Genomic DNA, 23,501 nt, shown 5'->3' with positions numbered 1-23,501 from the left:
CGCTGTTGAAGATGTCGAAGGCAGCGCTGTCGAAGATGTCGAAGGTAGCGCTGTCGAAGATGTCGAAGGTAGCGCTGCCGAAGATGTCGAAGGTAGCGCTGTCGAAGATGTCGAAGGTAGCGCTGTCGAAGATGTCGAAGGTAGCGCTGCAGAAGATGTCGAAGGTTGCGCTGTCGAAGATGTCGAAGGCAGCGCTGTCGAAGATGTCGAAGGCAGCGCTGTTGAAGATGTCGAAGGCAGCGCTGCCGAAGATGTCGAAGGTAGCGCTGTCGAAGATGTCGAAGGTAGCGCTGTCGAAGATGTCGAAGGTAGCGCTGTCGAAGATGTCGAAGGTAGCGCTGTCGAAGATGTCGAAGGTAGCGCTGTAGAAGATGTCGAAGGTAGCGCTGTCGAAGATGTCGAAGGTAGCGCTGTCGAAGGTAGCGCTGTCGAAGATGTCGAAGGCAGCGCTGTCGAAGATGTCGAAGTCGAAGATGTCGAAGGTAGCGCTGCAGAAGATGTCGAAGGTAGCGCTGGAGAAGATGTCGAAGGTAGCGCTGGAGAAGATGTCGAAGGTAGCGCTGTCGAAGATGTCGAAGGTAGCGCTGTCGAAGATGTCGAAGGTAGCGCTGTCGAAGATGTCGAAGGTAGCGCTGTCGAAGATGTCGAAGATGTCGAAGGTAGCGCTGTCGAAGATGTCGAAGGTAGCGCTGTCGAAGATGTCGAAGGTAGCGCTGTCGAAGGTAGCGCTGTCGAAGATGTCGAAGGCAGCGCTGTCGAAGATGTCGAAGTCGAAGATGTCGAAGGTAGCGCTGTCGAAGATGTCGAAGGTAGCGCTGGAGAAGATGTCGAAGGTAGCGCTGTCGAAGATGTCGAAGGTAGCGCTGTCGAAGATGTCGAAGGTAGCGCTGTCGAAGATGTCGAAGATGTCGAAGGTAGCGCTGTCGAAGATGTCGAAGGTAGCGCTGTCGAAGATGTCGAAGGTAGCGCTGTCGAAGATGTCGAAGATGTCGAAGGTAGCGCTGTCGAAGATGTCGAAGGTAGCGCTGTCGAAGATGTCGAAGGTAGCGCTGTCGAAGATGTCGAAGGTAGCGCTGTCGAAGGTAGCGCTGTCGAAGATGTCGAAGGTAGCGCTGTCGAAGATGTCGAAGGTAGCGCTGTCGAAGATAGCGCTGTCGAAGATGTCGAAGGTAGCGCTGTCGAAGATAGCGCTGTCGAAGATGTCGAAGGTAGCGCTGTCGAAGATGTCGAAGGTAGCGCTGTCGAAGCTGGACACGATCAGCAACCCGGGAAAAATTCTGAACACATCCGTATTAACCTCGCGCAACAAATTGACAACAACTTTGAAGGTGTCTTGGAGACGACTACAGCAGAAGAGTCTGTGCAGGGTGACGCTGATCCCCCGCAAGATGTTAGAGTGGACGAGGCTCTTTTAGACGCCCAAAATAAAATGGAAGCAGCATTGAAGGAGAAGAACTGGAATTCGAAAAGCGCAAATGAAATGAGCCAAGAAACAGAAAGCGACGCCTTGGAAGTAACCGAGAGTACTGGTGACGGCTTTGCAAAGCTCGATTCGCAGGGCAAGGGATGGCAGAAACATTTTGAGTTTGATGCCTCTATAGTCAGGTTAAAGAAAAAGTCCTGGAGTGAAAAATCCGAATGCACTGACAACAGTGAAGATAGCCAGGGGACCGACGGAATTTCATCAAACGAGTGGGCAGTTGCAGTCTACAAGACTGATCCTTCCCAAGTAACGAGGAAGAGGAAAACTGAAGGATCCTTGCTTCAGGATTCCAAACGCATTCGCTGCGAGGACTGTGGGTTCTTGGCTGACGGTGTAAACGGGTTGAACGTCCACATTGCCATGAAGCACCCTTCTGCGGAAAAGCATTTTCACTGCTTCCTGTGCGGCAAGTCGTTTTACACCGAGAGCAATTTGCACCAGCACTTGGCCAGCGTGGGCCATCAGCGGATGGAGCAGGAGAGCATTGAGGAGCTGCCAGAAGGCGGCGCCACCTTCAAGTGCGTCAAGTGCAACACAGCCTTTGACTCGGAGCAGTGCCTCTTTGTGCACATCAAGCAAAAGCATGAGGAAATGGTGAGGGAAGTGAACAAGTACATTGTGGAAGACACGGAGCAGATAAACTGCGAGCGGCAGGAAAATCAAGGCAACGTCTGCAAGTATTGCGGGAAGGTCTGCAAGAGCAGCAACTCGCTGGCATTTCTCGCTCACATCCGTACACACACTGGTACGTATGTCTATGTTGCCATTAGTTACTTAAAGTTCACATCCAACAACCCTTAAGTTTTGTTGATTCTAAAAAAAAATTGATCACAGTATTTAAGTGTCTCCTCTGAAGGGTAGTCTGTGCAAAATACTGGATGTTTCCTTCCATTTGTGCACAAGAAAAGTTCTGTTCAGGTCCTCCGTTATGGTAGGAGATGTGACGTGACTTCAAGAAGCTACTTACCCTTGGAATGAGATCACAATATAATTCGCTCTCCCTCTCTCAACACTCATTTTTAAATTGATAGTTACTTTTAGCAGTCTTAGATCTCAGAGGCCCAGGATTAAGTGTTCATATTATTTGATGCTTATTGATAAGTCCGCTCAAGTGGTGAACATGTTGCAATCCTTTATGCAGTTGTCCGGTTGAGGCACGTTACCTATAACTGATGTGTCTATTACCTGAATTCCCTTGTAATTATAGTCCATAAGTCTTGTAAATGTGTTAAAGCTCACTAAAAGCATACCAAATCCAAAAGAGAGTCAAAGATGCATTATGTTCTAAGCCCAATAATTTAAAATAATCAATGCAGGCTTCTCAGCACTTAATTTCCCCTGTGTTTTGATAGCTAATCATTCTTTATCCATTAAGTTTTTTCCTATAATTTAAAACGTAAAATATGTTTGCAGTGGATACACTTAAGATCAGGGTATGTCTACCAGGTTAAGTATTGCTGAATGCAGTTCGCATTTTCTGTTTGGCCATTTGTGCTAATTCTATTTGCAATAAAGTTAATGTTATAGCTAAAGTAATCTTAGCTACCCATAAATGACACTGCGACCTCTGTGTGCCGGAATTGTTGCATTGGTAACCATTCCCAGGGCCAAGTGTAGGACTTTGCTGTTATATTAAGCTTTCTAGGTTTTTGATAAGATGATCTCCGGATAGGGCAGAATAGTGAGAGAATTAAAAGGTGATGAATGATGCGCAGATTTCTCTAACAGATATGACCGATATTGACGTGTGCTTATGCAAAGCATCATATTATCAGACAAAACTTAAAAACAAAAAGGGTTGTATGGCAGTTTTCCTTCAGGTCTATGTGGCAAGTGCACAAGGAAAAGTTTGGTGTTCCTTGCTGTTTAGGCTCAAGCATCGTCACCTATTTCGCAGAATTGTTACAGCGTACACACAGGCCATTTGACCCATCTCTGTATCAACATTTCATCCAGTGCCAATCTCCTGCCTTCACCCCCCCCCTAAACTGCACATTGTTTCCTTTCAAATAATCATGTTGTGTGGCACTGTCACTGTGCTAAATGAGATAAGTTCAAACAGAGACAAGCCAAGACTGGGCAACCAGGAGGCGCTGTGGGCCATCAGCAGCAGCAGCGGAGTTGTGCTCGACCACAATCTGTAACCTCATGGCCTGGCATATCACCCACTCTACCATTACCACCAAGCAAGGGGATCAACTCTATATTGATTAAGAGTGCAGGAGAGCATGCCAGGAGCCAGCACCAGTCATACCTCAAAATGAGGTGTCGACCTGGGTGAAGCTACAACACAGGATTACTTGCGTGCCAAACAGTATAAGTACCAAGTGATGGACAGAGCTAAATGATCCCACAACCAATGGATCAGATCTAAACTCTGCAGTCCTGCGACATCCAGCCGTGAATGCTGGTGGACAATGAAACAACTCAGGAGGAGATTCCACAAATATCCCCATCCTGAATGATGGGAGGAGCCCAACACATCAATGTGAAAGATAAGGCTAAAGCATTTACTATAATCTTAAGGCAGAAGTACCGAGAGGATGATTAATCTCGATCTCCTCTGGAGGTCCCCAGCATCACAGATGCCAATCTTCAGGCAATTTGATTCACTCCATGTGATATCCAGAAATGACTGAAGGCACTAGATTCTGAAAAGGCTATAGGTCCTGACAATATTCGGCAATAGTACTGAAGATTTATACTCCAGAACTTGCCACTGCCCGAGCCAAGCTGTTCCAGTACAGCGACAACACTGACATCTACCCAGCAATGTGGAAAATTGCTCAGGTACGTCCTGTACGCAAAAAGCAGGACAAATACAGCCCAGACATTTATCGCCCCCTTCAGTCAAACTCGATCATCAATAATGTGACTGAAGGGGTCATCAACAGCGGATCAAGTGGCACTTGCTCAGCAATCACCTGCTCACTGATGCTCAGTTTGTGTCTGCCAGGGTCACTCAGCTCCTGATCTCATTGCAGCCTGGATTCAAACATGGACAAAAAGTTGAACTCCAGGGGTGAGGTGAGAGTGACTACCCTCAACATCATTTGACAGCATTTGACTGAGTGTGGCATCAATAAACCCAAGCAAAACTGGAGCCAATGTAAATAGGGGGAAAACTCTCTGCTGGTTGGAGTCATCCTTGGCACAAAGGAAGATGGTTGTGGTGGTTGGAGGTGAATCATCTCAGCTCCTGGACACCACAACAGGAGTTACTCAAGGTAGTGTGTTAGGCCCAACCATCTTCAGCTGCTTCATCAATGACCTTCCTTCCACCATGAGGTCTGAAGTGGGGATGTTCGCTGATGATTGCATTATTTGCGACTCCTCAGATACTGAAGCAGTCTGTGCCCAAATGCAGCAAGAGCTGGACAATATCCAGGCTTGGGCTGACAAGTGACAGTTAACATTCTTACCACTCAAGTGCCAGGAAATGACCATCACCAATAAGAATGAATCTAACCATCGCCCCATGACATTTAATGTCATTATCAATGCTGAATGCCCCACTACCACTGACCCGACTAAACTGAACTTACCGCCCGCTAAGGAAATTGAACTCTTTGGCCTTTCTCCGTCCCTTCTGTTGGCAATACATTAAGATAAATTAAACCACTCCTGAAATATAATGAGCAAAAATGGTTAAATGCTCAACTGGAATATATCTTAAATGAGCTGCTTAAGTTCATCCCCAGTGTGTGCTGTAAATTAAGCTGTGTCCTTGTTGAGTTTCAGTTCATTTCACCAATTCTACTTTATTCCCGATACGTTCCCCACTTAACCCAATGAGAAACGGCTGGCCTCTGCTCATTCATTGCCTTCCAAAATCATCACATTGACATCAGAAACTTGAAGCAGAGGGAATTGGGAGCAGTGTGCAGAGTTCTGTGTGTGGTGCACTGGTGCTCTAATGAAATGCAGCATGTGTAGCCAATGTTGATCTAGAATCTTAAAAAAAGATAGACGTGGAAAGATTATACCAGAACAGCGAGGTTATACCTATCAAGAAAGCATGGACAAGATGGGTCTTTCTGAGCTTGAATGGAAAAGGCCGAGGGGATGTAGTGGAGGTTTTGATAGTGTCGACCTGGAGGGTTAACACTTTTGGGGAAGAGCAAGACTAGGGGCCATCAATGTCAGATAGCCACAAGAAATCCAATAGTGAATTCAGAAGAAAATTTTGCTCCAAAGAATGGTAAGAATATGGAACTTGCGACCATGGTGGGATTGACATGGGAACACCACGATCTGGAAGTTCCCCTCCAAGCCACTCATCATCCTGCCTTGGAAATATATCACCGTTCCTGCGCTGTCACAAGGTCAATATCCTGGAACTCCCTCCCTAACAGCATGGTGGATGTACCTGGACTGCAGTGGTTCAAAAAAAGCAGCTCCCCACTCGAGAGGAATTAGTGAAGGGCAATAAACGCTGGCCTAGCCAGCGAGGCCCACATCCCACGGATGAATAAAAAAAGAATAGCAGAAATGCACTTAAGGGGAAGCTGGATAAACATGAGAAATAGGAAGATCGTAGTGAAAGCTGAGTTATTGCTCTGCTATCTGTAGGATACAGGTTTTCTCCCCAACGATATAGAGCCTGTTTTCTGATTGATTTGTACTTTGTCAGATTAATAGTTTTATTTGCTGCTACCGAGAAAAATATTTGCAGTCATCAGCAGTCCATGTACATGTTATTTAGACAAGTATCTATCTGGCTACCTTTCCAAGTGATGCTTCCTTCAGTAGCTACCAGGGAACACTCAGGGAAAGGTTCTGAGCTTAAACTTTAATTTCCATGGTCCCGTCAAAATACGTTTTTAGTGCCAATGGGTGAAAAATTAGCTGTGTGTGTTATTGCTGACCCAAGCAAATAAATTGGGTGGCAGTTGGTGATGCAGTAATGTGACCCTTATCGAAACCTCGTTTGGGGTAAATAACTGGGAATTGAAGAATGAAAAAGCAGTAGCTGTTTTGAGGAGTTGCATTGCAGTGGGTATAAGGAGGAGCGGGGGAAAGAATGCTGAATGGTGTGACCCAGTAATTGACATTGGGACCACAGCATCTTCTGGGCAGCACAATAGCACAGTGGTTATCACAGTTGCTTCACAGCTCCAGGGTCTCGGATTCAATTCCAGGCTTGGGTCGCTGTCTGTGCGGAGTCTGCACGTTCTCCCCGTGTGTGCGTGTGTTTCCTCCGGGTGCTCCGGTTTCCTCCCACAGTCCAAAGATGTGCAGGTTAGGTGGGTTGGCCATGCTAAATTGCCCATAGTGTCCCAAAAAAAAAGGTTAGGTGGGGTTACTGGGTTACATGGATAGGGTGGAAGCATGGGCTTAAGTGGGATGCTCTTTACAAGGGCCAGTGCAGACCCGATGGGCCGAGTGGCCTTCGTCTGCACTGTAAATTTTATGAATCTGTGATTCGCATTTACATGGGATTCAGACACTTGAGGCCATTTGCTCAATTTGAATATAATGCCCAATTATCGAGATGCAGTTGATTCTGAGGCAGCTGAATAACTGCAAAGTGAGTTGAACGAAATATGTATGTGGACAGAATAATGACAAATGAAACTTAATGAGGCCAAATGTTAAGTACCACAATTACCGGAATTAAAAATGGATAACACAAGTGCACTTGAGTTGAAATAACTAAGAGTGAAATTGGAAGAGATTTAAGGTATTAAGGTATTGATGCCCAACTTTCTTATCACTAGAGTTAGCAATCAATGAAGCTCATTTAATGCTAACCTAGTTAGCCAAAACAATGGGATACATGTCAATGGCAATCATCCTCAGATAGCAATTGTGTATTAGTCAGGAGACACCTAGGGTGCCATGTCAGGCTTTATTCACTGAGCTACAAAGCCCAAGTCAAGCACAAAAGGCAATTCAGGCCAAGGCACGAGCAGGTTTTGATGTATAGATGAGTCAAAGGTTATAGGGTGTCGGCTGAAAGTGGAGTTAAGGCCACAAGGCTCGAGGGGCCGAATGGCCTCCTCCTGCGTCTATTTCTTATGTCCTTATGCTTTACATGGAGATGCCGACTGGGGTGGGCACAGTTTCGCCCCCACAACCCAAAAGATGTGCAAGGTCGGTGGATTGGACACACTAAATTGCCCCTTAATTGGAAAAAATGAATTGGGTACTCTAAATTTATAAAAATATATATATAACTCTTTACCAGAAGGTATAATTGTGAGGATGTATCGAAGGGGAATCTAGAAAAGCACATGAGGGAGAAAGGAATAGAGAGGTATACAGAGAGGGAGAGAGTTCCCCAGATTTCCACTACTCTTTGTGTGGAGAAGTGTTTAAGTACTCACTAAGTAGCTTAGTTCTGATTTTAAGATTGTGCCACTTTGTTCTGGATGACCCCAGCAGTGAACATATCTTCTCTTTATCTACCCTATCAAATCTGTTGATTTTGTTAACCTCCCGAGTTACATCACCCAGCATCTTTCTAAATCCGAGGAATACAGGCCAAACTTATACAATCTGTCTGTAAAATGTTGCTCCTAAAATACTGGCAGAATTCTGGTGAATGTACACTGCATCTGCTCAATACCTCCCCCCCCCCCCCCCCCCACCACCCCCCCACCACCACCACCACGTCCCAACTAATGCATTGTGGATGACTTCCTCTCTTTAGCATGGGTGGAGAATTGGGCTGAATTGAGGTCTTGATAGTCCCCACTATTTCCTTTGGCATTGCATGGATACACTCTTTCCTTAATTCTGGGAAACCACGTGTTTAACTCTTATCTCTTTCTGGAACAACTGCAAACATCGCGTCTCCAGTTCTTTAGCTAAATAAGCCCGCCTGCCATTTTATGACTTCCCCCCCTTTTATGCTGGTTTTTATCCGTTAAACACAAGTTTTCTTTTGACTTGCAAGTCTGTGTGGTTTGCCAGCATCCTGTTGTTTGCCAGGGGTTTTTCCACTGTACTTAAAATTCAATTTCAAAACTAAAAAACTCTGAAAACGTATGGGGCTGGATTCTCCTCCGGCGGGCTGCTCCGTTTGGGGCTGCCCAACAATGGGAAACCCCATTGACCAGTCGCCGTAACGGAGCATCCCGCCAGCAGGGTGAAACATACATGTGGCGTGGCGGGATGGAGACTCCAGCCCATGATCCATGACAAGCATATGTAGCACTACCCTACTACTACTACTACAATAACAATAATAATCTTTATTATTGTTGCAAGCAGTCGTACATTAGCACTGCAGTGAAGTTACTGTGAAAAGCCCCTAGTCGCCACACTCCGGCGCCTGTTCGGGTACACAGAGAGAGAATTCAGAATGTCCAATTCACCTAACAAGCACGCCTTTCAGGACTTGTGGGAGGAAACCGGAGCACCCGGAGGAAACCCACGCAGACACGGGGAGAACGTGCAGACTCCGCACAGACAGTGACATAAGACAGGAATCGAACCCAAGACCCGGGCGCTGTGAAGCAACAGTGCTAACCATTGTGCAGACGTGCCGTATTGTATGCACGAAGAAACAGCTAGATGTCAAATTTGAAATTCTTCAGCTAGTTGGCAGCCTCCTCATTAGCCTGGTGTAGGGCAGTGAGATGGCCACTGAAGCACAGCTCAGGGCACTTGCACGATTATATGCACCATGGTTTGCACTTTGCCACAGTTGCGCAGGGGTGAGTCAGTGTTAACACTACCCTGAAAAACAGGGAGTACTTTGAAGAAAAAGAACAGCCGTTTTTATTTGTTTCCCTTTTCAGCCGTTAGGCCCCCTACCCCCGCCCAGCTGTTCACAACAGCTGCTCACACTGGGGGCGGGATTCTCCGTAGCCCTTCGTAACGCGGGTTGCCTGCGAGAAAAATCGGTGTCAATCACTCCGGCGCCGGGGCCTTCTTGAAGGCCGCTATTCTCCGTTCCCGGAGGGGCTAGCAGCTGACTGACGCTATACGCGTCAGTTTCACCAGCTGCGGAAGTGGTGAGACCCGGCGTTTTTTGGAGGATAAGGAGGAGAGAGACAGACCCGGCTTTTGGGGGGGTGGTGGGTGTGTTCCGGCATTTGTGGGGGTGGGGTGGGTTCCGGCATTTGTGGGGTGGGGGGTGTGTGTGTTCCGGCATTTGGGTGGGGGGGGGGGGGGTGTGTGTGTTCCGGCATTTGGGGGGGGGTGTGTTGTTCCGGCATTTGGGGGGGGGTGTGTGTTCCGGCATTTTGGGGGGGGGGTGTGTGTTCCGGCATTTGGGGGGGGGGGGGGGGGGGGGGGGTGTGTGTACGGCATTTGGGGGGGGGGGGGGTGTGTGTTCCGGCATTTGGGGGGGGGGGTGTGTGTTCCGGCATTTGGGGGGGGGGTGTGTTCCGGCATTTGGGGGGGGTGTGTTCCGGCATTTGGGGGGGGGGGGTGGTGTTCCGGCATTTGTGGGGGTGGGGGTGGGGTGGGTTCCGGCATTTGTGGGGGTGGGGGGTGTGTGTGTTCCGGCATTTGGGGGGGGGGGGTGTGTTCCGGCATTTGGGGGGGGGGGGTGTGTGTGTTCCGGCATTTGGGGGGGGGGGGGTGTGTGTTCCGGCATTTGGGGGGGGGGTGTGTGTTCCGGCATTTGGGGGGGGGGTGTGTGTGTTCCGGCATTTGGGGGGGGGGGGGGTGTGTGTTCCGGCATTTGGGGGGGGGTGTGTTCCGGCATTTGGGGGGGGGGGGTGTGTTCCGGCATTTGGGGGGGGGGGGGTGTGTTCCGGCCTTTGGGGGGGGGGGGTTTGGGGGTGGGGTGGGTTCCGGCATTTGTGGGGGTGGGGGGTGTGTGTGTTCCGGAATTTGGGGGGGGGGTGTGTGTTCCGGCATTTGGGGGGGGGGGGGTGTGTGTGTTCCGGCATTTGGGGGGGGGGGTGTGTGTTCCGGCATTTGGGGGGGTGTGTGTGTTCCGGCATTTGGGGGGGGGGGTGTGTGTTCCGGCATTTGGGGGGGGGGGGTGTGTTCCGGCATTTGGGGGGGGGGGGGGTGTTCCGGCATTTGGGGGGGGGGGTGTGTTCCGGCATTTGGGGGGGGGGGGGTTTGGGGGCAGCGGCGGGCAGAGAGGGGGGGCGACGGATGCCCGGGGCCAACGCACCGTCGCCCCCCCCTCTGTACGCCGCTGCCCCCTACCCCAACCCCCCCCTCACCACCCCTACCTCAACCCACCCTCACCACCCCTACCTCCCTCCCCACCACCCCTACCTCCCTCCCCACCACCCCTACCTCCCTCCCCACCACCCCTACCCCCCTCAACGCCGGGTCCCCCCCCCCCCTCAACGCCGGGTCCCCCCCCCCCCTCAACGCCGGGGCCCCCCCCCCCCTCAACGCCGGGTCCCCCCCCCCCTCAACGCCGGGTCCCCCCCCTCCCCTCAACGCCGGGTCTCCCCCCCCCCCTCCAACGCCCGGGTCCCCCCCCTCCCCTCCCCTCAACGCCGGGTCCCCCCCCTTCCCCTCCCCTCAACGCCGGGTCCCCCCCCTCCCCTCCCCTCAACGCCGGGTCCCCCCCCCTCCCCCCCCCCCTCCCCTCAACGCCGGGTCCCCCCCCTCCCCTCAACGCCGGGTCCCCCCCCTCCCCTCAACGCCGGGTCCCCCCCCTCCCCTCAACGCCGGGTCCCCCCCCTCCCCTCAACGCCGGGTCCCCCCCCTCCCCTCCCCTCAACGCCGGGTCCCCCCCCTCCCCTCCCCTCAACGCCGGGTCCCCCCCCTCCCTCAACGCCGGGTCCCCCCCCCCCCCTCAACGCCGGGTCCCCCCCCTCCCCTCAACGCCGGGTCCCCCCCCCTCCCCTCAACGCCGGGTCCCCCCCCTCCCCTCAACGCCGGGTCCCCCCCCTCCCCTCAACGCCGGGTCTCCCCCCCCCCCCCCCTCAACGCCGGGTCCCCCCCCCCCCCCCACTAACGGAGGAAGGAAGGGGGGGATGGAGGAAGGAAGGGGGGGAGGAGGAGAGAGGGGGGGTGTGGGTACCGGCCTTCAGAGGGAGGGGGACGGGGTGTGGGTTGCGGCGTTGAGGGTGGGGGGGACCCGGCGTTGAGGTGGGGGGGGGACCCGGCGTTGAGGGGGGGGGGGGACCCGGCGTTGAGGGGGGGGGGGACCCGGCGTTGAGGGGGGGGGACCCTGCGTTGAGGGGGGGGGGTTGCGGCGTTGCGAGAGATGGGGGGCGGCGTTGGAGGGGGGTAGGGGTGGTGGGGAGGGGGGTAGGGGCGTTGGAGGGAGGTAGGGGTGGTGAGGGGGGGGGTGGTTAGGGTAGGGGGCAGCGGCGTACAGAGGGGGGGGGCGACGGATGCCCGGGGCCAACGCACCGTCGCCCCCCCCCTCTCTGCCCGCCGCTGCCCCCAAACCCCCCCGATGGCCGCAACCCACCCCCCCGATGGCCGCAACCCACCCCCCCGATGGCCGCAACCCACCCCCCCGATGGCCGCAACCCACTCCCCCGATGGCCGCAACCCACTCCCCCGATGGCCGCAACGCAACCCCCCGATGGCCGCTACCCACTCCCCCGATGGCCGCAACGCAACCCCCCGATGGCCGCTACCCACTCCCCCGATGGCCGCTACCCACTCCCCGATGGCCGCTACCCACTCCCCCGATGGCCGCAACCCACTCCCCCGACGCTGCAACCCACCCCCCCGATGGCCGCAACCCACCCCCCCGATGGCCGCTACCCACTCCCCCGATGGCCGCTACCCACTCCCCCGATGGCCGCTACCCACTCCCCCGATGGCCGCTACCCACTCCCCCGATGGCCGCAACCCACTCCCCCGATGGCCGCAACGCAACCCCCCGATGGCCGCTACCCACTCCCCCGATGGCCGCTACCCACTCCCCCGATGGCCGCTACCCACTCCCCCGATGGCCGCTACCCACTCCCCCGATGGCCGCAACCCACTCCCCCGATGGCCGCAACGCAACCCCCCGATGGCCGCTACCCACTCCCCCGATGGCCGCTACCCACTCCCCCGATGGCCGCTACCCACTCCCCCGATGGCCGCTACCCACTCCCCCGATGGCCGCAACCCACTCCCCCGATGGCCGCTACCCACTCCCCCGATGGCCGCAACCCACTCCCCCGATGGCCGCTACCCACTCCCCCGATGGCCGCTACCCACTCCCCCGATGGCCGCAACCCACTCCCCCGATGGCCGCTACCCACTCCCCCGATGGCCGCTACCCACTCCCCCGATGGCCGCTACCCACTCCCCCGATGGCCGCTACCCACTCCCCCGATGGCCGCAACGCAACCCCCCGATGGCCGCTACCCACTCCCCCGATGGCCGCAACGCAACCCCCCGATGGCCGCTACCCACTCCCCCGATGGCCGCTACCCACTCCCCCGATGGCCGCTACCCACTCCCCCGATGGCCGCAACCCACTCCCCCGATGGCCGCAACCCCCCGATGGCCGCAACCCCCGATGGCCGCAACCCACCCCCCCCCCCCCCAATGCCTCAACCCACCCCCGACACTGAACGGCGTCAACCATCATCAATGGTTGACGCCGTTTTAAATCAACTCTGATTTGCGCCGACGTGACCCGTGGCCACGTCGGCGGGACTTCGGCCCATCCGGGCCGGAGATTTCAGGTCAGTGCAAATAAAATGAAATCCCGCCGGCGCCAGCTGTTTTCACAGGCTGCCGGCGGGATTTGCACAACGCCGGTTTTTTTCCGGCGGGAGAATTACGAAACCTGCGGGAGCGGAAATGACGCCGCTTCCCGCCAATTCTCCGACCCTGCGTGGGGTCGGAGAATCCCGCCCTGGATTTGGGCATGAGGGGATCTAATTGATCACTGGATAATTGCAGTGTTAGTGTCTGTAATGGGATTAAAATGTGGCTGGTTGAACAGATTAAAATTGTACAAGGGAAGGACTGGTTGGGATGTGGGGGTAAGAGAAAATATGGTGTCATTCTGGATTGCTTGATGGAGACAGGAATTAAATTAGTCAATGGAACTGGAGGATTCTGAATTTGAAATTTATCTGATGTTATTGCTTTTTCGACAAGACTGGAAAGAGTGCAAAGGAGGTTTACAGGAATGTTGCCATGGCTTGAAAGGTGTAGCTACAAAGAGAGATTGGCGAGGTTGGGGTTATTTTCCTTGGAACAAAGAAGGATGACTTGGGGGAAGAGATAGAGTGGACAGGATAAAATTGTTTCCTTTGGCGGAGGATTCTAGAACCAGGGGACATGGATTCAAGATAAGTGGCAGAAGGTGTAGAGGGGACATGAGGATGAAAGTTTTTACGCAGAGGGTAGTGGGAGTCTGGAATTTGCTGCCCAATTTGCTGGTGTTGGAGACAGAGACCCTAAAAAAGTGCCTGCACCTGCACCTTAAGTGCTGTAAGCTGCAGGGTGCAGGAAGGTGCGATTAGAAGGGGCACCTAGGTGTCCTCAGGCTGGCACGGGCAAGATGGGCCGAATGGCCTCCTTCTGTGCTGTAACCCTTTTATGCTTCTATTAGGGAGATGATCCACGTGTTACTCAGACATGTTTTTTTTAACACACATAAGGAGATTTACAAGAACACTCTGGGTTGACTTGCTGCCTGATTTTATTTCTAATTTTCTTTACAAATTGTCCTCTTTTCCCGGGTGTATTCCTTTTCATTGTTTAACTCCCTCAGTACTTGCCCCAGACTCAGTTCCCCACAGTGCGCTATTTAAGAGGTGCTCTTTATTTACTAATGTTGTAAAACACTTGCTGCATGAAGCTAACAGAATGAACCAATTCTTAGTCTTCAATCTTGCAGCACTGCTTTATCTCTGTGAATTTGACGGTTCAGTAAAATGTTGGTACTCAGTGAATATAACTTTTTCCAGCATTTAGACACACACAGACTTTATATTTCTTTGCAGTTTAAAGCTTGACATTGAATTATTTGTAGAGCTTGTTGCATTTTGCAATCTACAATCCATCAAAATGTTTTCCTGTGTGCTTTACTAATATGTACCATCGCCAGGACTGCCTATTCTCACTTCATCCATGCTTTTGTTTCCAGGTGGCACAGTGGTTAGCACAGCTGCCTCACTGTGCCAGGGACCGGGGTTCAATTCTGGCCTTCGGTGACTGTGTGGAGTTTGCACTTTCTCCCTGTGTGTATGTGGGTTTCTTCCAGGTGCTCCGGTTTCCTCCCACAGTCCAAAGACTTGCAGGCGTGCAGGTTAGGTGGATTGGGCATGATAAATTACTCCTTAGTGTTCAAAGATGTGAAGGTTAGGTGAGGTTACTGGGTTAGGGCGGGAGAATGGGCCTAGGTTAGGTGCTTTTTCAGAGGGTCAGTGCAGACTCAGTAGACCGAATGGCCTCCTTCTGCACTGTAAGAATTTGATGATTCTACCTCTGCACGTGGTTATAACATCACACTTCTGGCTGGCTCTTCATCTTCCAACCCCCATGAACACTCTGCCATCCATATCTTAACTCAGGGCACATGCATTGGCTCCTCTTTAAGCAACCCCTTGGTGGAAAAAGGAATTCCCATCCTTGTTTTCAAACACCCAAAGGACCTCATCCCTTCCTATCTCTGTTACCTCCTCCAACAGCACAATCCACCAAGATAATAATAATCTTTATTGTCACAAGTAGGCTTACATTAACACTGCAAGTGAAGTTACTGTGAAAAGCCCCTTGTCGCCACACTCCGGCGCCTGTTCGGGTACACAGCGGGAGAATTCAGAATGTCCAAATTATTTAACAGCACATCTTTCGGGACTTGTGGGAAGAAACCGGAGCACCCGGAGGAAATCCATACAGACACAGGGAGAACGTGCAGACTCCGCACAGACAGTGACCCAAGCCACTGGGATCCTGGATATCAGTGCTCCTTCAATTCTAACAGCTTGAGCATCCCTGATTTTAATTGTTCCACCATTGATGACTGTACCTACAGCCTCCTGGACTCTAAATTCTGGAATTCCCTCCTTATTCCTCTCAGCTTCTTGATATTTCAAAGAATCATAGAATCTATGGATGAACTTTTTTGACCAGTATGATTAGAAAAAGTCAACATGGTTTTATGAAAGGGAAATGTTGTTTGACAAATTTATGAGAGTTTTTTGAGGATGCAGCTAGTAGGGTAGATAAAGGGGAACCAGTAGATGTAGTAGACCTGGATTTCCCTAAGATGTCACACAAAAGGTCAAAAGGCATGATGAAGGCTCAAGGGGTTGGAGTAATATTTAAGCATGGCTAAAGAATTGGTTGACGGATGGAAAGCAGAGAGTGGGTATAAACAAGACATTTCCAGTTAACAGGCAGTGAATAATGGAGTGAAGCTGTAATAACTCGGAGGAAAGCTGTCGGAAATGAAGATGGATTTATTTACAAAGTTACAATAGTCTGTGTAATACAGCATCCCACTCCCAGTGCAATCCTAGCTGGGGGGACTTGTTGCACCAGGCTCTGATTTGGGCCTGCTTTTATACCTTGAACATAATGAGCCCTAGTTGGTTGGCCTTCAACCCTACCTGGGGTGCTCGTACTCCCCGCGTTCCTCGTGGGGGTTATGACAGTCGCAAGGGTCAGTGCTGGGGCCTCAGCAATTTATGATCTATATTAATGACTTGCATGAAGAGACAAAAAGTAATGTACCTACACTTGCTGTTGATACCATGCTAGGTGGGAGGTTAAGCTGTAGGGAGGAAACCGAGAGGCTGCAAAAGAGATAGATGGGTTAAGTGAATAGGCAACAAAGATGGCTGGTGGAGTATAATGTAGGGAAGTGTAAAGTTATTTATTTGGTCATGTGATGGCCCTCACAAGGTCAAGGGAGGATCGCTGATTGATCTCCCAGTGGGTTATGTAGAATACGAGTTCCCGTGGTGAGTGGGTGGAGGTCCACCCAGCTGGGGCTTGTTAGCGGGACCTTTAAATGTAGTTCCCAGACCTGGACTGGCTGGTCCCGATAGTCCTGGGCCGGGCGTTTGTTTTGTGAGCCGCAGTACTGTAGAGGCTTTATTTTCAGATTAAAATAAACAAGTTTGTCTTTTCACTCCGTGCCTCCTGGAATTAATACAAGTCATAAGAATACAAAAGCAGGATTTTATTTTAAAAGGTGTTAAAACTTGTCAGTGATGATGTTCAAAGAGACTTTGCTTGTACAAGGAATGCAAGAGGTTAGCATGCAAGTGCAGCAAGCAATTAGGATGACAATCGTATGCTGGCCTTTGTTGCAAGCGGATTGAAGTACACGAATAACAAAATCTTTGCTACAGTTGTACAGGGTTTTGGTGAGACCACATCTGGAATACAGGCCGGAATTCTCCGAGCCTCCACGCTGCAATCGCACGGGGGCGGAGAATGGGCGTCAGACCCGCGATTGGGTCAGACGGCGCACCCGCGATTCTCCGGGGACCAGAGAATCGCCACCAATCGTGCGCATGCGGTTGGTGCGACACCGGCCGGGGGCCATCGAAAGAGGCCCCCGCGGTGATTCTCCGCCGACAACTGGCGCTGGCGTGGTTCACTCATGGTTCCACCCGGCGGGAGCTCGGAGTGGCGGATGCGGACTCAGTTCCTGGCCGCCCTGCTGGGGGGGTGGGGGGATCCGTCACCGGGGGACCTCCGGGACGGCCAGGCTCGTGATCGGGGGCCACCGATTGGCGGGCGCCTGCGATCTCTGGGGGGCCTATATGGTTGGGGCCGGCCCGCGGTGTGGGTCCGCCATGTTGCGCGGACCCGTGCCAAGGAGTGCAGGGCCCCGTATCGGCAGCGGGTGCTGCGAGGAGCACTCCAGGGCCCTGCTAGACCCCTTCAAAACAGAGAATCACTTTCTCCAGGAAAGTCCAGAGTGATTTGCACCCATTTTCCCACGGGCGTGGGGGCATAGCCCCATTATCAGAGAATTCTGCCCACAGTGGACAGTTTTGGTCTCCGTATTTAAGAAAGGACCTACTTGCCTTGGATGTGATATTAAAATCTGATGAAATTGGACCCGGGGCTGAGGGGTTGACCTGTGATACGAGGCTGAGTAAATTGGGATTATATTCTCTCGAGTTCAGAAAAATGAGAGGTGATCTCATGTTCTGAAGGGGCTTACATAAAAACATCGGGCAAATTTCTCCCAAAAGATGACTTGTGCTACTTTGCGCGGGTTTGGCAGGGTGATTTGTGTGGGTGTTTTGGTGCAATCTAGACCAGTATTTATCCACACTTGGTCATTTTTTTTTAGTTTGGGGGGGTTTCTCACTGGAACATCCCACACTCGGGGCACAATCGAATGACCATCGTGCGCCTGAAAGGCAGCGCGATGCAATGTGGCCGATAAAAGCCAGGAGACCCCGCTCCTGGGATACATCCGGCGTGTACCACCTCATGAGAACTAACGCGATCTCGCGAGATGTTGCATTGTGAATCCTGCCCATTGAGTGCGGGATTGCCTTTTGGCAAATCTGCCTATTAGTGCGAGACAGCTTGTCTCACTTTAATGTGCAGTTTCCCCAGGCACCTGAGACATTGGAATCTATCCCCTTGGCCTTGGAGACCTCGGGCGAGTGGCATTCAGAACTGGTCTCTACAAATGGGGACCAGACAGAACGGCTTGCGTGGGGTCTCCCAGAAGATCGGAAGCCCCCTGGGTAGGGTGCCACCCTGACACTGGTGCCACCCGGGCACCCTGGCGGTGCGAGCTGGCAGGCGCACTCCCAAGATACCAGGTTGGCACTGGCAAGCTGGCATTTTTCACGCAGCAGTGATTGGGCCAGAGGTGCCCTGTGCGGGTGTTGGCTGAGGGGGTGTGGGGAGACCCAGGGACCCCCTCATAGTGCCTTGGTGCTTGGGGCTTGTGTCGGCGGCACCAGAGATTGGGACGCCATTTAAAAATGATCTCTCGCTACACCGAGGAGTTCTGGAATAAGGAATTTTAGATACAAGGAAAGATGAGAGAAATTATGCTCCTTCGAGCAGAGAAGATTAAGATGTCGCCTTATTGAGGCAGCACGGTAACACAGTGGGTTAGCACTGTTGCTTCACAGATCCCAGGTCCGATTCCCGGCTTGGGTCACTGTCTGTGCGGGGTCTGCACGTTCTCCCCGTGTCTGCGTGGGTTTCCACTGGGTTCCCGCAGAGGCCGGAGTGTGGCAATTAGGAGCTTCTCGCAGTAACTTCATTGCAGTGTTAACGTAAGACTGCTTGTGACAATAATAAAGATTATTATTATTATGTTTGTCCATAGATCTCTGAAGATGGATGATTGGTGATAAAAGGCATATGGAACACTTGCGTTTATCAATTGAGGCATAGATTACATGCGTCAGTAGGCTGAAGGGTTTCTTCTGCCCTGCATTTTCTATGATCTTGATTTTACTCAATTCTTGAGTCTTCCTATGACTCCTATATCTTGGCACTGCTCCTTTATCCTAGGTCTTGTTGGCCTGCCCTAATACTCCTTTTGTAACTTGGTGGCAAATTTTCTTTGATAACACTCCTGCAAAGCATCTTGGTACATTTTACTGTGTTAAAGGCTCTACATAAATGCAAACTGTTGTTGGCTGCTGTGGAACTGGGTAAACTTGGCAGCTTCTCACATGCTTGCGAGCTGAGATGTGATCTCGTCGCTCAGCGATGATAGCTCTGGATCGGTAGCCTTCTCCCAGTACAAGTACGTGACTGATCTCGCATGCTCACATTGCCCTCAGTAAGACAAGGAGCCATCATTAGTACTTTATACCCATGGCATGAATCAGCCAGGGAGCAGCCAGGCTAAGCGCACTACATGAAATAATTTGTGCTGTGGGATGACGTGAAGCAGAACAAGAGTAAAGACAGGGGTCAGTAATGGCCCCACATGCAATGCAGTGTCAGTCTCAATGTGGAACAAGTGCCATTTATTTATTTACCTATTTATTTTTGCTCCTGCACCATTTTCACTTTTCTTTATTAACCATTTTGAACACTGAGTTTTCCTGACACTTTACGGAATGGAATAAGTTTATCATTACTTACACTGCACTTGATGGTTGCTGAAATTAGAATATTGTATTTCATTAAGGGCTGCAAGGAGTGTAGAATATAACCACAATATTCATTAGGAATGCAGTGCTGTTCGCTTGTACTTTAAAAAAATAGCACTTGTGTCTTTCTAAATTGAAAACACACAAAAGAAATCTTAATTATTTACAAAAAAATGTCTTCATAAATTTAGAAAGCTACCTCTAGACCAGCAGGATACCTGCCAGCATGTTGTATGCTAAAATGCTGCTGTTGTCTCAAACCTGCTGTTTAAAGCAAAAGTGGGATAATTGATTAAACTATTAATTTCCGTTATCTCTCTCTTTTTCCCCACCCCACTGTGGATTATTAATCACTTTGCATTGCTCTCTGAACATTTACTCCATCCCGAATTAGGCCATTGCCATCTTGGGTGAGTCGAGTCGACATATTCATGCCGTTGCCCTAAAAGCAAGACTTGCATTTTAGTGGCGCCTTTCACTGTCTCGCGACATCCCAAGGCGCTTCACAGCCAATAAAGTAGTTTTGGCATGTAGCCGTGGTTGCAATGTAGGAAACGTGGCAGCCAATATGCGCACAGCAAACTCCCATCAACAACATGGTGATAATACTCCTTGCAAATTTCATGGAAGGCCATGCGCAGCACCTGTAAATTTTTGTATGGCCGCGCATGTGTAGCACCTTACAGGGGACAACTTGTGAGCAGCCGGCAGGATATCTCCCAAATATCTGTGTGGTTGTGCATGAATGCAGCTCAACTGAAACATTGCCTGGAAATCTGTCCCAGTGATGTTGGCCGAGGGAATAAATATTGGCCAGGAATTCTCTTCTTTGAAATGATGTGGAGATGCCGACGTTGGACCGGGGTGGGCACAGTAAGAAGCCTTACAACACCAGGTTAAAGTCCAACAGGTTTGTCTCGAATCACTAGCTTTTGGACCACTGCTCCTTCCTCGGGTGACTGAAGAGGTGAGTTCTAGAAACATATATATAGACAAAGTCAAAATGCATCTTTGACTTTGTCTATATATATGGCAGGAGTAGAAAGTTCCCCCCCCCTCCTTTCCTGAAAGACTGAACATTCCATCTCTTGCCCCTAACATGGCGAGAATGGAGCCTTAGCGCTTACTTTTACCACCCCTACTCTTCATGTACCTTCTCTATTTGAACACCACCGTCTTTCATCTCTCGGCTGGCTCATGTGTATAGTGATTCCAATATGTTTGTCGGCAACCATATGTGACTAACTGCAAGTTTGACTTGCAAGTAAAATATGAGTAATAGACACCGGGCAGGATTGTCCGGTCTCTGACACCGAAATCGCTTTTGGCAATCGGCCTGAGAAACCCCATTGGCGCTGAAATCGGGGGCGGCGCCGCTTTTGTGATGTTCCGCTCCCTCCAAAATGGCGTACTAACAGATTACGTCACCTGAGGCCCCCCTCCTGATGCTCCGCCCCCGATCGGCCGAGTTCTCGACGGTGTGGGTCACTCATGCTATTTTTTTTCGGGAACCAGGCGTGGTGGCTGCGGACTGAGTCTAGCACCGCCACAGTCGGGAGGGGAGCCGATCTGCGGGCAGGAGGGGGCTTTGGCGAGGGCTGAGGGCACTGGTGGGGGGGTGGTCCGAGGGTCGCAAGCCTGGCCAAAGGGGGGTAGCTATTTGGCAGGCTGGGTCCGTGCGCGGCCGACGCCATGTTGCACGGTGGAGTCCAGTTGGAATATGGGCAGGACTGGGGTCTGGACGGACTGGGGTGGGGGGAGGGGTGATTAGTTGGAATATAGAGTAAGGGACGGGGATAGATGAATAGAGAGATGTGATGGGTCTGGATTGAGCAGGGCAAAGACTGGACAGGAGTTGGGTCCAGCCAGGGACCAGGGTAGAATCTGGGGGCAAATGGGGTGTGGTTTCGGACAGGGACTGGGATTGAGGGAAGTATCTGGGCGGAGGATAGGTCCTGATGGCAAGTGTGGGGAGAGTCTTGATGGTGAGCTGGGACTGGATTGGTGTCATTCATTGTGTGAGGCAACCCTCTCCGCAGTCAGCCACACCCACCGTGAGTGATTACATAAAGTGAAAAAATAAAGCCAAAGTATCTCATAGAACTATTGGACCAAAGCCTAGAACCTGCCCCAAGATGTGCTGTGTCTGATAAATTTATGCCAGATTACTGAAAGCACCATTTGATGGAAGTGACTGCAAAACTCGCATTAAATGGTGGCAGATGTTGGTTACGTAAATATTCAGGTGCCAGTCATTCACCATTCTTGTGAGCAACTCCTTGATCCAACCCCTTATGAGGAGGTTTCATGAAATAATGTGTGTATTGAGAATGACCTTGTCCAACAGCAGCAGTTCCCCTTCTCTCTCCACCCCCCCCGCCCCAACACACACACACACACACCACCAGTTACTGGGTAATCATAGAACTTACAGGGCAGAAGGAGGCCTTTGAGTCTGCACCGGCTCTTTTGAAAGAGCAGCCTACCCAAGCCCACACCTCCACCCTATCCCCATAACCCAGTAACCCGACCCAACACTAAGGGCAATTTTGGACACTTAAGGGCAATTTATCATGGCCAATCCACCTAACCTGCACATCTTTGGACTGTGGGAGGAAACCAGACAGACAGTGACCCAAACCAGGAATCGAACCTGGGACCCTGGAGCTCTGAAGCAATTGTGCTAACCACTATGCTACTGTGCTGTCCTTGGCAGGTGGCAGGTAACTGTCTCCCATTTTTACCCAAAACCTGAGTAACCACTTGATTTGAGACCTGGAGCTCATGCCAGTGGCAGCCCTTCTATTGCATGTCTGGTTCCCCACGTAGGGCGGCACGGCAACATAGTGGTTAGCACTGCTGCCTCACAGCTCCTGGGTTCAATTCAAGCCTCGGGTCACTGACTGTGCGGAGTCTGCATGTTCTCCCCGTGTCTGTGTGGGTTTCCTCCGGGTGCTCCGGTTTCCTCCCGCAGTCCAAAGATGTGCAGGTTAGATGGATTGGCCATGCTCAATTGCCCCTTAATGTACAAAAGGTTAGGTGGGGTTACGGAGTGAGGGTGGAGGCGTGGGCTTAAGTAGGGTGCTCTTTCTAAGGGCTGGTGTGGACTCAATGGTCCGAATGGCCTCCTTCTGCATTGTAAATTCTATGATTCTGCCCTTGTAAACTCGAGGTCATCCAAAACTCTGCTGCCGTTATCTTGACTCGCAGCGAGTCCCATATCCCCTTCAGCCCTGTGTTCGTTGACCTGCATTGGCCCCTGGATAAGCAGCGTCTTGACTTTAAAATTCTTATCCTTGTTTTCAAATCCCACCATGGCCTTGCCGATTCCTATCTCTGTGACCTGCTCCAGCTGCACAACCCTCTGAGATCTCTGCGCTCATCTAATTCTGTCCTCTTTAGTATCTCTGATTTTAATCGTTCCGCCATCGATGGCCATGCCTTCACCTACCTGGGTCCCAAGCTCTGGAATTCTCTCCCTGCCTTGCTTTCCTCCTTTATGACACAACTTAAAACCCAGCACTCTGACCAAGCTTTTGGTCATCTGTCCTGACATCTCCTTATGTGGCAGTGTCATAATTTTTATACTGCCTCTGTGAAGCCCCTTGCGGCATTTTATTCCATTAAAGGCGTTATGTAGCTATAAGTTGTTGCTTTACACACGTTTACAATCTGAGTACAGTGTTAATCAGGGAAGCAGATGCTAAACTCATTCCATCGGCACCCAGTTATCTGACCCTGCCAAACGGTTGGGCTATGGTTAAGTGGCAATGCCATTAAATATTTTTTAATAAACAGAACACGTTGGAAATACCCATGAGTTGTGGCAGCATCTGTGGAGAGACAAACAGCTAACATTTCAGGTCGACGGCTTCTCATATGCTGGTTTCTGATGAAGCACTAACAATGGGCGGGTTTCTCCGCCCCGTCGCACCAGATTTCTGGTGCAGCGCGCCGTAGGGATTCTCCGTTTCGCCGGCTGGTCAATGGGGTTGTGGGGCAGCCCCACGCCGTCGGTGCCGGCACAACGGAGCATCCCGAGGGCGGAGAATCCAGCCCTTTGTTTCTCCCTCCACGCACGCTGCCAC

The 23,501-nt window shown here is 51.5% G+C and overlaps 1 protein-coding gene across 21 annotated transcripts in view; it reads left to right on the top strand.

Moving 5' to 3' along the window:
- Positions 1-23,501, top strand: part of znf407 (zinc finger protein 407) — a 501,275-nt gene that overhangs the window by 35,523 nt on the left and 442,251 nt on the right. For 2 of the 21 annotated variants that reach the window (XM_038810284.1, XM_038810282.1), the window contains exons 3-4: positions 93-1,169; positions 1,209-2,228. In XM_038810284.1, the coding sequence (XP_038666212.1) occupies positions 93-1,169; positions 1,209-2,228 (2,097 nt within the window). Of the gene's footprint in view, positions 1-92; positions 1,170-1,199; positions 2,229-23,501 lie in introns of all 21 variants that reach the window. The other 19 variants (XM_038810300.1, XM_038810297.1, XM_038810301.1 and 16 more) reach the window with 19 other exon arrangements.

This window comes from Scyliorhinus canicula, chromosome 10, assembly GCF_902713615.1.
Source record: "Scyliorhinus canicula chromosome 10, sScyCan1.1, whole genome shotgun sequence".
NCBI lineage: Eukaryota > Metazoa > Chordata > Chondrichthyes > Carcharhiniformes > Scyliorhinidae > Scyliorhinus > Scyliorhinus canicula.
The sequence above is the reverse complement of the archived record's forward strand: the minus strand, read 5'-3'. Positions and strand labels throughout refer to the sequence as shown.